This window comes from Condylostylus longicornis, unplaced genomic scaffold (assembly GCF_029603195.1).
Source record: "Condylostylus longicornis isolate FDR11 unplaced genomic scaffold, ASM2960319v2 ptg000040l, whole genome shotgun sequence".
NCBI classification, from domain to species: Eukaryota; Metazoa; Arthropoda; class Insecta; order Diptera; family Dolichopodidae; genus Condylostylus; species Condylostylus longicornis.
The window spans coordinates 4,853,717-4,867,732 of record NW_026578009.1 but is presented as its reverse complement, the minus strand read 5'-3'; the positions used below and the strand labels follow the sequence as shown (position 1 = coordinate 4,867,732).

Genomic DNA, 14,016 nt, shown 5'->3' with positions numbered 1-14,016 from the left:
ACTATGCAACAAACGAACTGATAAAAAATAATTTTTAATGCAATTGTGAATTAAACAATATATATAAATAAATGTTAATGTCAAGATATTACTTCAATAGAAATTTGTAATTTTTTATAGCAACATTTCAGAATTTAGTATTAGAAACTGCCACCAGGGATATATGTATTTTATTTTACTGTCATTTAGAAAAGTATCTCAACATCTGCTAATAAATGAAACTCAATTCAGGCGAAATACATTCTTTTTTTGTTATATTTTAATTTGGGTTATTATATTGACATTTCATTTTTCCAATATGAAATTTTCGAGGAAATTTAACATTAATATTATAGTGTAATGGATATTAAATTAATTAAAATAGAAATTTTATATTGTTTAGCTTAAAAAAACATAATTAGAAAATGAGGTGATAAAATAACAGTGTTCCTTCTTTTTCTAAGTAATAAAATAAAAAAAAAGTGAAAATTTTTTTAATTGAGATCATATTTTTTTTTTTTTCAATAATTTCGATGAATAAAATATTAAATTAAAATATTTTCCATTTTGGTGCTCTAATTTTATTTAAAAATATATAAACGAAATTAAAATCTTTTTATAAAATTCATATATATATCCGTTTACATTACATACATACATGTTAAATATAATATATAAATTAAAGTGAAAAAAAAAAAATACGGGACGTATGTACGCTAAGTCAAATAATTTAAAAGCGTAACATGTAATGAAAAGAAAAAAAAATGCAAAATTAGGAAGTAGTGCTTTACGCTTTGAAATTAAATTTTTTTTTTAATTGTCTTTATATACATATATATATATATCTATAACGTTGTTAGTATCATGTTCAGTCATCAGTATCGAAATTTATTATAGTTATACATATAAATTCGAATTATGTGTGAAAAACCGCTTTCAGCTTTATGCACTGAAAAATCAAATATTAAAAAATCTTGTAAAGGCTTAATAAAACCGACTGGATGTATCACAGAATTTTTGAGTGGGAAGAAATGCAATATGCAAGAAGAAAATCAAAATTTAAAACATTTTGATAATATTAAAAATAAGAATTTTTCTATTAAATTTGACGAATGTGGAAAAGCAGAAAAAGAAAAATTAATTTCAAAAAATTTTAATTCACTTCCTCTCTTTTACTATGTGGTAAGTTTACCTTGATCACTGTTGTGAATTTACTTTTACTTTACTATTTTATAATTTTAGGGTGCTTATTGTTTTATTACTTTTTTTTTTTTTTTAGTTGAACATTTTGTCTGAAAATTACCTACATCAGCACAATTTTAGATTGAATGTTTTTTTTTTTTTTATTTATGTAGGTATACATACCTATATACATATGTATGTACTCTTAATTCGCTATGAATGGTATTGTTTTTTTGTTGAACATACTAGAAATATTCATTTTGTTATTTTGAATACATAACAACTTAAAATCAGACCAATTATCTTTATTTGTAAATAATATGAAATGTCTGTAAGTATGTGGTAAAGTAAATAGGTACCTAGTCATGTATATATATCTAGATCAACTGATTTAAAATTAGAGAAGAAAATATGTAAAATAAAATAACATTTTATTAGGTATTCCCTAAAAAATTTAAAATCATTATCAAAAAGTCCATAATTTTAATCTATTTCCATTCTTAGAAAAGCAAGTCTGTATGAATCAGTGATATAGAAAAATTGAGACTAGCGACAAACCTAATTTTTGACTATATGAATAGGGAATGTCTTCCTACCTGTTCATTATTTTGCTTTTTTTTTTTTTTGTCTCTCTTCTATCGAAAGCTTAATTAATTTATTTTTTTTTTATTACATTATGTTTATTTTGTATCTTTTGTTTTTAATGTGAATTCGACAATATTAAGAAAAAACAAAATGACTGAATGAAAATTTAACAAAAAGAAAAACAAAACATAGGAAAATCGAAAGCATTAAATCTAAATGATGAAAAACAAATAAAGTATTACTTAAGTAGTGGTTTCAACAAGTGATTTCCCTTTTTTCATACAATATATAATAATGTAAAAGGTACGGTCTAACACACACACAAATTGTTTAAAAAAAAACCTTTACTTAGATATCTACCTACAAAAAAAAATTGCGTAAAACTATAAAAAGGGTAGGTAAATAACTGCCTACCTACTAAATATAATTTTCATAAAAATATACGAAAGTTTATAAATTTGTAGTTTTTATTCGTAATGGTACCCTAGGTGCCCATAACCTATCAATAGTTTATTTTATACTTATGTTAAAAAAAATATTTAAATTTTTTTTTTATATTTTGCATTTACTCGGAAAACAAAAATTGAGCAAAACACAAAATAATTTTGCAGTAATACTAACTAAGTATGTAATACACTACAAATTTAATAAATTAGTACGAATAGTACGAATATAATAATTAAGTGTAGTACACAAATAGATATGTAAATACATTTATTGTAAAGAAGCAATAACCTTTTACTAGAAAATAATATTAAAATTTATTTTTTACTCACGAGATGTAAAATGGAAAATGCAAAAAAAAAAAAATTGTGTACGTTGTTTGTAAATTCATGTTTTTTCTATTTATTAATAATATGGATATTTTTTCATATATGTGAATGAAATTATGTAGGTATTAATAAGTTAGCAAAGAATAAAGGCAAAAACAAAAAAAAACGCTAACTATTGTATCATTCAAACAAGGTCAAATACATCCAAGGCTATAAAATTTGTTTTTTTTTTTTTGTCTTTTCCACTTTAAACCAAAAATTACAAGTAAATTAGTTAAGTATCATGTCGTGCCCTAGACAATATAAAAATTTAAAATTTATATTATAAGTAAATAATTATATATATGTATGCACATATAAGTACCTACCTATTCCTTACAAAATTTCTGTAATACCCATGTTGGTAGGAAATACATATTCATAAAATATATATAAATATGTACAAAATTCAATTGCAAAATTTCAAATTGGTACCTAATTTACACAATTAATTTCTAATGACTCATTTTCTTTGCTCGAGCCCGTCTTTGGCACGGGAAATGCGTATGTTCATTGGATTTCATTGATCTCTGTGCGTTACGGATCTGGCGAATGTAAATTCAAGGGACGTAAACCGGTTTATAAAGAACTCGGGCTAATCACAACGAGTCCAAGTGGTCTACTTTTGTGTATCTTTGGATGGCCGCGTCAAAGTAGGCTAACCTTACCTACACAATTCATAAGTAATTAAGTAAAGTAAATTAAATAATTGTAAATAAAACAAATATTGCTAAAATAAGGAACACTACCTATCAGCTATCAAAATTTAATTTGAATTTCAAGATATTAGGTGAAACTATCTATACCTACATATCGTATAAGCATGGAGATGTTATAAATTACGAATAATATTGTGTTATCACAATTTTTTGTAAAACAATAAACGCCCCTCTATACAATATAAGCAGGTAGGGATTGTTATTCTAATTATAGGTTTACTCTAAATATAGTCTCAAATTTTGATATTTAAATATTTACATGTTAAAAACGCCATGTCGATATAAAATAGGTATTTATTTGATTTTTGAGTCGTTCTCTATTGTCATTATCCACTAACAGCAAATAAATTAAAAATAAATCAAAAATTTACATAATATTTTTTTGTTAATTTCACTTTACTTATTTCAAAATTTTTTGTATTTTTTAATGTCTAATATCTCAATTATTATGTTCATGTGATATTAAAATATCAAATTTAATTATTTTATAGAATATAATATTCCAGTCACTAAAATTATTTTCATCGGAATAATCTCTACAAAACCTAATTAATACCTCAGCAAATATATAACGCATTGAATCATTATTTAATTGTATTTCATTATTTCTCATTTTGTTGATCAATGATGCATTAGAGCGTGTTGTTAGAAAATTTATATATTTTTGAAGTAATTTTTGCATTTCATCACAATCTTTTTTCTCTTCAAAATCTTTAATATTCCGGAGTCCAACAAATAACATATCGATAATACAATGTTTTGTATCTAAAAAAATAATAATAAATATTTGTGATAACATTTTTTTATTATATAAGTAGATAAAATTTGTTTTTTATTTACATTTTGTTTTTATTAGCCTTACTCTCATTGGAATTGCATTCATAATATCAATATTTCGAAAACGAACCATTTTTAATCTAATATCATTTTTTGATATTATCATATCATTTTTTATTTGTTGAAATCCCATTGCAGTTGTATAAAATATGATTTGATCAAAATTATAATTTCGAATTGAATCCGTAATAACAATTGCTGCCTTAAAATTTAAAAAAAAAAGTAATATGATATTTTATTACGAGCAATTATTTAATTTAATAAAATATTGAAAATTTTAATTTAACCTGAGTAGATCCTCTAATAAAATCTTCATTTTTAAAATCCCAATCCCATAAAAATTTTAATAGTAGAAATTTAAATTTTATATTTATGTAAATTAATGGATTTTGAATATAGTACAATTTAGGAACTCTATGATTTTCGGTATTTCTTGTTGAAAATTTCTTTTGAATATCAATTTTTTTAACATGATCTGTATGATTATTTAGTTGATTTATTGGACTTATTAAAGTAACTAATTTTTTATGTTGAATACAAGTTAATAAAAACTTCAATTGTGATATACATTTATTAAATTTTGAATTTTGAATAACTATAGAATTTAAATATTTATACATATGTAAATTTATTTTTCCAAATTTTTTCAATGGTTTCCAGATATTTATTTTGATTTTAAATGACTGAAAATATAAAAAATATTTGACCTTAGAAGGTTTGAAAAATTAATTTTTTTTTTATATTCTAGGGTTTTTGAACATATTTATGTACTTGTCTCTTATAAACTTTGTTTACCTTTTAAATAATTTTCAATATACCTATGTAATTTACAGTTATAGTGACCTATAGCTGTTGTTATAAAAGATCTTAGTTATAAAAATTGGATTGGAATCATCAACCACATTGTAGAGAACGATGTTCAAAATAAACTTTGTCTAGATTTTATTAAATATCAATATATACAATCTACGTGTCTAGTCTTTTCTCCAGCTAATATGAGTTTTAGGACCTTTTAAATCAAAAAAAAAAAAATATGTACAGCAAAATTGAGAAAACACGAAATTCTAATAAAAATTAAATTTTACTAAATTAATCATTATTAATTTTAAATATTTACACAATTATTATTTGCTTGACTAATAATTTTCAATCTTTCTTTCCATATTATTAGCAAATAATATCAATTATCAGTATTAAGAAGAATAAGATCTTATATCGTGTTCGCACATGTGTGATGATTTTTTCCTACCTATTTCAGGCTTTACCTTTTTTTTTACAATACTCTTCAATTGTTACTTGTTCTTGAATTTACTGTATAATACACAAAAGATATACTCAGTTTAATACCTAGTATCCTTTTATTATTTTATCTATGTTGTAAAGTAAATTGCCTGTTTGTCTTGCTGAATTGGAAAAAAATATGAAAAATAACTTTTACTGATAAAGTAGCTCCTAATTATGTACCCGAATCTTTTGTTAAAAAATCCGTCATATTTTCTTATCATAATAAGGAATATATGTATATAAATACAAGTAGGTTTGTTGCCTTTTTAAATTTACTTTTTTGAAATGTTTACATTTTAATTTTTATTCGGCTTTATACTATAGATGTGATTGGATCGATTGTTTTTTTTTTCATATTTTTTTATATTATATATTATAAATATTTCTAAAACTCGCATTTTTATAATACTATTCATATATTCAATTTTATTAAAGAGTGATCTTAGTCATAACGGACCAGGGCAAGCTATGATGGAATGTCCATTAAGACAACCAATAAGTGGAAGCAGTTATTATCATCATCATTACCATCATATACCGGATCAAACAAAGTCTCTACAGGAATTACAAAATGAAGTTGGAGCTTTACTTGAATTTCGCAATCTAGTAATAGAAACTTTTCCAGATCTTAAAAGCAAAATGGCTTCTATGTCAGCTTCTCATACATTGACTGGTAATTCAGGATCTAATTCACCATTTGTTTCTAGGTAATTTTACAGTGACTATATTGATATTCTAATATTATAAAAATGTTTATCATAATATATGATAACAGAACACTTTACAGAAATTTTTATCACATTCCTTTTCATTTAATTTTAGGCTAGAATGGGAACCGGGGATACGAATCAAAAGAAAATTAGTACAGTTAAAAGATTCATCATCATCATCAATATTTGCTGAAGGTGGTGCTAATGATAGCACTATTAATTCAGCACAAAATCACACTGAATTGTCTTCATCATCGCTAACTCGTAGCAGAAGTAATTCCCATAGTGGTAAAAAAGAACCAAAAAGTGGTGAGGGAAATGGCAGTGTTGTTATTCAAGACTCTGGTTTCTCGACGGAAACAAGTTCATCTAAAGAGGCACACAGCGCTTCTTCAACAACGGGTGCTTTACAGGTATATAAATTAAAAAATGATTATTCCTTAGATTAGATAACAATACATTTTATTTTTCATCTATTTAATAAACAACGAAATATTATTTTAAAATGAAGAACAATATTTCAAAAAAAAACTAAACAATCTTTTTTAGGGAGTTGTAGTAGCTAACCGATTAACATTCAATGAGTTGGACGATGAATTATTAAATTTACTAGATGTAATTCATAGAAAGAGTAACAAAGTTAGAGAAGAAATTGAGAGCATTCAAAATCGTGAAACAAATAGAAATTATAAAAATCAAGCGACTACAGTGCTTTTAGATCAGTTTGGCAACAAATGTAGTTTTGCTTCAACGTCTAAAGGCTGTGTAAATCAAAAAGTTTTACAAGAATATGTGGATAAGTTAAATAAAGATGATGTACAGTTGTTACGTAAGGAACGCGATGAACTTTTAGATAAATTGGCCGAAATGGAAGCTGAAACATTAACAGGTAAAATTAAAATGACTAAAATGGAAAATGAAGTTGATGAATTAACTAAAATAAAAAGAGAGCTAGAAGAGCATTTAAAATTAGTCCTTAATCAAAAAATGGAGCTTAATTCCAGATTACAAGAATTTAATAAATACCACAGTGGCTTTACGAATAATTCCTCAAGGTAAATGAACAAAGTTAATTTAAAACAAGTTAATTTAAAAAATTCTAACGAAAATATCAATAATATTCTTATGATCTTTTAGTCCGTCAGATACACTAAATCATCGACATTATACTTCAACACCTTTAGCTTCTGGACCACTAAATCTCATGTCTAGATATTCTCCAACGACTGGCTTAAAAGATAGAGATAATTCAAGTAAAAGCACATCTACAGCAACCGTTTTTTCACCAGCCATTATAGAAAGCGATGATACATTTAATACACCATTATCTAAAAGCATTAATATAAAAAAATCGGCAAATACATTCCATAGTGATATTAAACAAAGTAGTAAATACAATACAATTAATTTGGGACATTTAGATGGTTTCATTAGCGAGCCTTGCCATTTAACTAAACAACGTGCTATTGATTCGAGAAAATTTTCGGCTATACTTAAAGAAACTAATGTAATTGAATTACAAAGGCATCTTTTGACTTTAACAGTTCAAAATCAGGTAAATAAAATATTAATTTAGGTAATTTTAATTACTTATTACTTGAATTTTTAAATTAAGGTCCTTACACAAAAATTAGATGAAGCGACAAAATCGAATTTTCAAATAAGTCAAAAATTTGAAAAATCAAAAGAAGACATAGATGATTTTCGTTTTCAGGTAAGTAAAACGCACATTTTTTACAATCGTTTTAGTAATTCTTCTTTTAAATAAAAGAAGAATTACTAAAACGATTGTACTATGCATTTCGATATGCTACATTTTTTCCTACCAAGTAAGCAGTAATAATTAAACTAGCTAAACAAAAATTAAATTATTTAAAAAAATAATTGCAATTAAAAAATCAAATAAAATTTCGAATTTTCTATCGCTATGTTCGGTGTACGGTAATCTGAAATTCCTGTAATTCTAAATTTAAAATTCTTGCAAATTTAATTGCCTACAATTATAAAAATATCCATATTTGCAAATTAATTAAACTTTATTGAATATACTGTAAATTAAAGTAAATTCTGAGTAAGATTGTCTAAAATCATTTTACATACATTTTAAGAAACATCCTTTCCGAAAATATTATAACATTCAATTATTACTCCAATTATTTAAGATAACTAATTTTTTTATTTTTTATGTTTTCTATTAAATGCATTTTTGTTCAATTAGCTTGAAGAAAAGAAAATTGAATTGGAAGGGACTAAAGCACAGTTACGAATCTTAGAATCGCAAACCTCAAAATTAAGTTTTAACAATGCCTCGACAATTTCATCAACTGATGAAATACTTCATTCACAAATGTCAAATCCGAATCACGAAGATACAGTTTTGTCAGCTAAAACTAGTGCATCAGAACACATTTTCGATATGGAAGATATATGTAGGCAAATATCAACTCCAAGCATGAAAGCTATGGTACCGATTGCAATCGAAGATATTATTCAGCATAATAGCAGTAGTACAGAATCAGCACAAGATCATAATGAAAATGGTACATGCATAGCTGAAAATGTTGAAACTAATATAATAACGGATATGGCACAACGTCGAGAAAGACCAAGACCACCAAGTAGAATTCCTTTACCAGGTAGCAAAATCGGATTAACATCACCAAAACCTCCAACTGGACGTTTATCAAGTAGCGTTGTACATACAAAATCAATTAATATGAGCAATTCGGGTTCAATTTCAAATAAATACTTATGCCGTAGCACTGGTAATCTTTGTGGGAAATCACCAACAAATTTAAATAGACCAAGTTCAGCACAAAGTCTGCGAAAAGAAAATTCTTTATTAATTGCAAATAGAAGTTCTACATCATCTATACCCATTTCGTCGAATTTGCAAAGTACTGGAAGTAGTACTTCAGCAGGTGTTGGTCAATCAATGTCTTCTTCGTTAAATCAAGGAAAATTAAATCCGTCCCAGCAAAATCAACAACATAAACACAATTTTCATAATTCAAAATTTAACAGTAATTCACCAATAATAAAGCATAAACGTGAACACATGTCTTCATCACGAGCTCGTAACTTGGACTCATTATCACGAAATAATCAAAATAGTAATAATAGTAACATTAGCAGTTTTTCATCATCAGCACCTGGTCGTAGTAATAATAATATTAATAACAATAATAGTAATATTAATAATAATAGTAAGAATAACAATGATAGAAGTTTTTTTAATAGTAGTTCAACAAATTTTCATAGACTTAATAATAATGCTAAAAAAGACTCTAGTTTTAATTTTGCACAAACAGATAATATCAATTCGAAATCAATCAAACCTAAAATGAATATTACAACTAATATTCGTCGCATAAGCACTGCTGGCCGTAGCACTACTAATAATCCAATTACTGAATTACAACAACAGCATTTGCAATTACAGCAAAAACCACAAGGGCAAGGACAACTTTTATTACAACAAAATAATAGTCAAAATGCTGATGTAGATAATGGAAAAGTTAGAAATTTGCGTTCCACTGTACTAGGTTGGCTTAAATTTTAGTCATATAAAAATTCATATTAAAAATATATATAAATATAAAATTACCAAACTTGTTGTAATATGTATTATATATATAACATAATTAGATATTTATTGGATAAACATTTACTTTATTTTTTTTAATAAAATAACCTAAAAGAATAAAACATAATATTCATTTAAGTTAGCTAAATTAAGATTCAAAAAATAAAAAAAAAAACCATCCAATTTATTATTTAAACACGTGTAATGGTACTTGCAATTGTAAATAAAATATTTTATTTTATCGGTATTTATTTATTGACTTATTTTGCTTAAGTTTTAAATTTTAAAATTTTGGTGGATTTGATTATTAGTCAGTTAACAGATCCATCCAAATATTTCTATTTTATATAGTTTCAAAATTTTCATTACCTAGACTCAAGTCATTCAATTCTTCATAAATGATAATTTGATGAATTTTGCTAATAAATATATAATAGAATATTCATTTGAGCTAAAAATTCTAGTAGAAGAAAACACAAAGGACAACAAAAATTTAGAGGTCATTAACGCAACTTGCTTTTTTTTTTGGCGTGAAAGAAGCAAATTTTTATTTATATAATTATTCTTTTTAACTGATTACTTGAGGAATAACAAAATTTGCAAAACTGAAATAATTGATTCCAAAAAAAATAAATAAAACAGAAACTATACTTCACGTATATGCAAAATATTTAATATAACATAAAATATGCCATTAATAAAATCCAAACAAATAAAAACAAGAGATGATATAATATTCGATTTAAGTGTTTTATAAAAGTTTTTTATCTTTTACTTTTCTATTATAATAATTGCAATGTAATATTAATAAATACACGTTATTTGCTTTTATCTTAAAGGCGAACTTTCAAAGTTTCCATGCGATGCACGATTCGACGACGCATTTCCTCATACTTGTTTTTAATTTTTACAACTTCCTTTTCTTGTTCTAAAGAATATCTTGATAAAATAGCTTGGCACTCCGGTACTGATAAATTTATGAATTGAGCGACTTCATTACTTTAACAATAAAAGAGAATTATTCGCAAATTATTTAATAGAATAAAAATTATTAAAAGGAAAATTTTATGCAAAAATAAAAAATAATGAATACAAAAAGTAATGAAAAACTAACAAAACAAAAAACTGTCTAGATACATATTTGTAAAATTTCTAAATGGACACGTGAATTAATTTTCTGTCATCGAAATTACCTTATTTCTTGAGTTTGTTTCGAGTCCATTAAAAATATCCTTGAAACATCTTCATGCGGTCCGAGCATAACTTGAACTATTAAAGGATATTCATCATCTTTTAACTTTCTTTGTTCTCCATTATCTTTAACAATAAATAAGGCAAAATTCTGTGCCTGACTATCAACTTTATATTTTTCCAACAACAAATTTATAACTTCGAGACTGTTTACTAATGATGTTACCCAAACACTCATTTGTGATCCATATGGAGGAGTAAAAAATGATGTTTCACGATTGTAAAAATGACCATTAATTGAGCAACGACGTTTTAACTTTATTCGAGTTCTAGACAAAAATATAAAAATGAAAAAAAAAAAAAAAAATACATAAAGTAGGAATGTGATTGAAAATTATGGGGAATTCAAAATTACCTCTTATTTCCAGAGCGACGTTTAATGGCAGTGGAACCTGTTTTGAATTTTCTTCTTAATTGAACACCATCTTCAGTTATGTAGGGTTTCCCATCCGATAGTGAATTCGGATCTTCATATGCATCAGTAACTGTATTATTGGTACTCTTTTCCAAAGATTTATTTAATATGTCTGCTTGCTTGTTTTGATTATAGCAGTTCATATTGATACTAATAAATTTGGCATCATTTCTTTTAACTGTTGAGGGTCTTAAAGTCGTTTCTTCTTCACTATCCAGGAAACTAAAGCAATTGTGATCCGATTTTGAATGTACTAAACCCTTTTCATACCGGGTTGGATTCTCGTATATTGCAGTATTTTTTGATGAAGTCGATGCACTTTTTTGTACTGCATATGATTTAAGTGCGTATAAGTCTTCTGAAACGCGTCTCCCGTTTAACAGTTCATTTGGATATTGAGAATTAATACTTCTAAGGGCAGCTTCACAATTAAAACTTTTGCTCATCATATCTGTAGTATTATTATAAAGTTTTAAGGAATCATTTATTCGGGATGGATCTATTGGTTGATTAGCTTTTAAACTGTCGTTATTTAGCATTTCTTTAGAACCGTTCGCATATTCTAAATACATGCTCTTTTTGAAATCTTCGAAATCTAATGGCTTTAATGTACTGTCATCTTCAGTACCTTCAGAGAATGTATTTGTGCCTAGCTGATTAGATGATGCTGATTCATTTATATTTTCGATGCTGTCATATTTTGTAGAAGTTTTAGAATCAAGAATATCATTTTCAATACTATCATATTTAGAAGAACTTTTAGAATCACTGTCGGTGCTTTCGATACTGTTTTGCTTAGAATTTAATTTTGATGTTTCGCTTAAAGAAGACTGTGATGGTGATGGCATAGTTTGGTACCCTTTATTGACACTGTCAAGATTTCTCTCTACCTGTTAAAGAATTATGTTATTTGCTTTGATTAGTTTTAGCAAGTTCTTATCACAGTTTAAAGATTTACAATATCTAAACTTTTTCTGCGAATTTTTATAACAGAGCTTTAATATTTAATTTTACTAATACTTGCAGTCAAATATTGTTATGAGATATATTTTCAAAACTGCTTAATACTTAACCGGCGAAAATTAGATTTTAGGACAAAAAAAAATGTTTTTATATTGACGTTGTAGAGACCTAAAATGGGCGACTGATTCAATGAACTCATTTTGCTCAATCTAGTTTTGAATCTTTTCTTTTTGTATCAAAAAGGATGAGATCCTTTTGTCGAAAGGGGTAAAGAACTCCAGTATTTTATTTAGTTTTACCTGCAAAAGTTCATCTAAATATTCTTTTTCCGCATTCATAGTATCAAATTTGCTCGGTAGAGTAGCTGCAATCTTATTTGGAGAGTTTTCATCCTCGTTACTTGATATTTCTGCTACAGTGTCCTCTGCTATACTTGAATCAAAAGCCATACTTTCCGACATTGATATGTCTGTTGAGTAACCATCCAAAGCACTTGTTGTAGTACTTTCCAATCCAGATTCGCTTTCATCATTTTCTCTGTCGGACGTTTCTGCGTCATTGCCTTCCTATAACGATAAATACATAGTATTTAGAATGTAATAAAAAGAAACAAAACTAACTTCATCATCATTCCCTATTCTGCAGGAATTTCTCTTCCTAACAACAACAACTGGCCTCTGATCAACATCTTCCTTCAAATGGATAACCCCATGAACACCCCAATAAACACGTAATGCTCCTTCTAGAATTAATCTATTATTAACTTCCCGGCTACGTATTTCCATGCTCTTATTATTGAAGAATTTATTGTAAAGCTGCAAATATAAGTATAGGTAGTTATCTTTCATGTTTTTTTTGTTAATTATTTAGCTACCTTTATTTTGGTTTCGAGATTATTCGTTGAAATATTCCCAGATGTTTTTGGTGTTCCTTTTTGGCCATAACTTTTGTGAGATTCAACTCTTGTCCCGTGTCCAAACAATTGCGGTCCGAAAAGCGCCCCATAACAGGGAACATGACAGTAAGGTATGCCCTTATGCTAATTTTATTGAAATTAATTTTCGATCGGTGTATGTTAATCATTAATATTACCTCAGCATGTTGCCCTGGATTAAGGCGTTTTCCACATTCTTCACATCGCAAACACTCTGGATGCCAATCATACCCAAGTGACTGCTTTCTTTCAGCAAAATAAACTGGTTTCCCACATTTGTGGCATTCCCACATTATAAATTTTTGTATAAATTTATTGTCTTCGACTTTTTTTATCCCATATGTTTTTATAAAAATCGTAAATTTCTAACTTTCGTTTAACGGCATTTGTTTCCAATAATACCAATTTTTGTTACACAGTTTAAATAAAATTGAAACTATAAAAGCTATTTACACCAAATTTATAAAATTGCACCAATCTTTTATTTATGAAAAATATATTTTTTACCAATAAAAAAATTGTAAATAAATGTCAAAGAAATATAAAATTGGAGCAGTACTGCCGTTGGTTGAAAAATGAATTTACATGTTTTTGAAAGATAGAATTCATTTTAATTAAAATTCAAAATCAATTCACAATATGAAATTTGACGATACATAATAAAATATTGCGAATAGAGTAATGCAAGCAATTATATAATTAAACATTTATAATATTATAAATTGACATACTTATTCAATTTTTTTAAATAATGATTTG

The 14,016-nt window shown here is 26.2% G+C and overlaps 2 protein-coding genes across 2 annotated transcripts; one reads left to right on the top strand and one right to left on the bottom strand.

Annotated features, from left to right (window-relative positions):
* The first annotated feature begins 317 nt into the window (after window positions 1-317).
* On the top strand, window positions 318-9,941 carry LOC129609518 (putative uncharacterized protein DDB_G0282129). The gene is made up of 7 exons (XM_055521470.1): window positions 318-1,161; window positions 5,834-6,105; window positions 6,221-6,521; window positions 6,658-7,163; window positions 7,246-7,663; window positions 7,724-7,822; window positions 8,327-9,941. Exons 1-7 carry the CDS (start codon window positions 898-900, stop codon window positions 9,668-9,670), a joined length of 3,204 nt encoding a protein of 1,067 aa, XP_055377445.1. The 5' UTR covers window positions 318-897; the 3' UTR covers window positions 9,671-9,941.
* Window positions 9,942-10,340: 399 nt separating this feature from the next.
* LOC129609599 (uncharacterized) lies at window positions 10,341-13,799 on the bottom strand. The gene is made up of 7 exons (XM_055521617.1): window positions 13,416-13,799; window positions 13,198-13,362; window positions 12,944-13,138; window positions 12,623-12,889; window positions 11,301-12,250; window positions 10,888-11,214; window positions 10,341-10,693 (listed from the first exon to the last, which is right to left on the bottom strand). The coding sequence occupies exons 1-7, from the start codon at window positions 13,548-13,550 to the stop codon at window positions 10,528-10,530; spliced, it is 2,205 nt and encodes a 734-aa protein (XP_055377592.1). The 5' UTR covers window positions 13,551-13,799; the 3' UTR covers window positions 10,341-10,527.
* Between the last annotated feature and the right edge of the window lie 217 nt (window positions 13,800-14,016).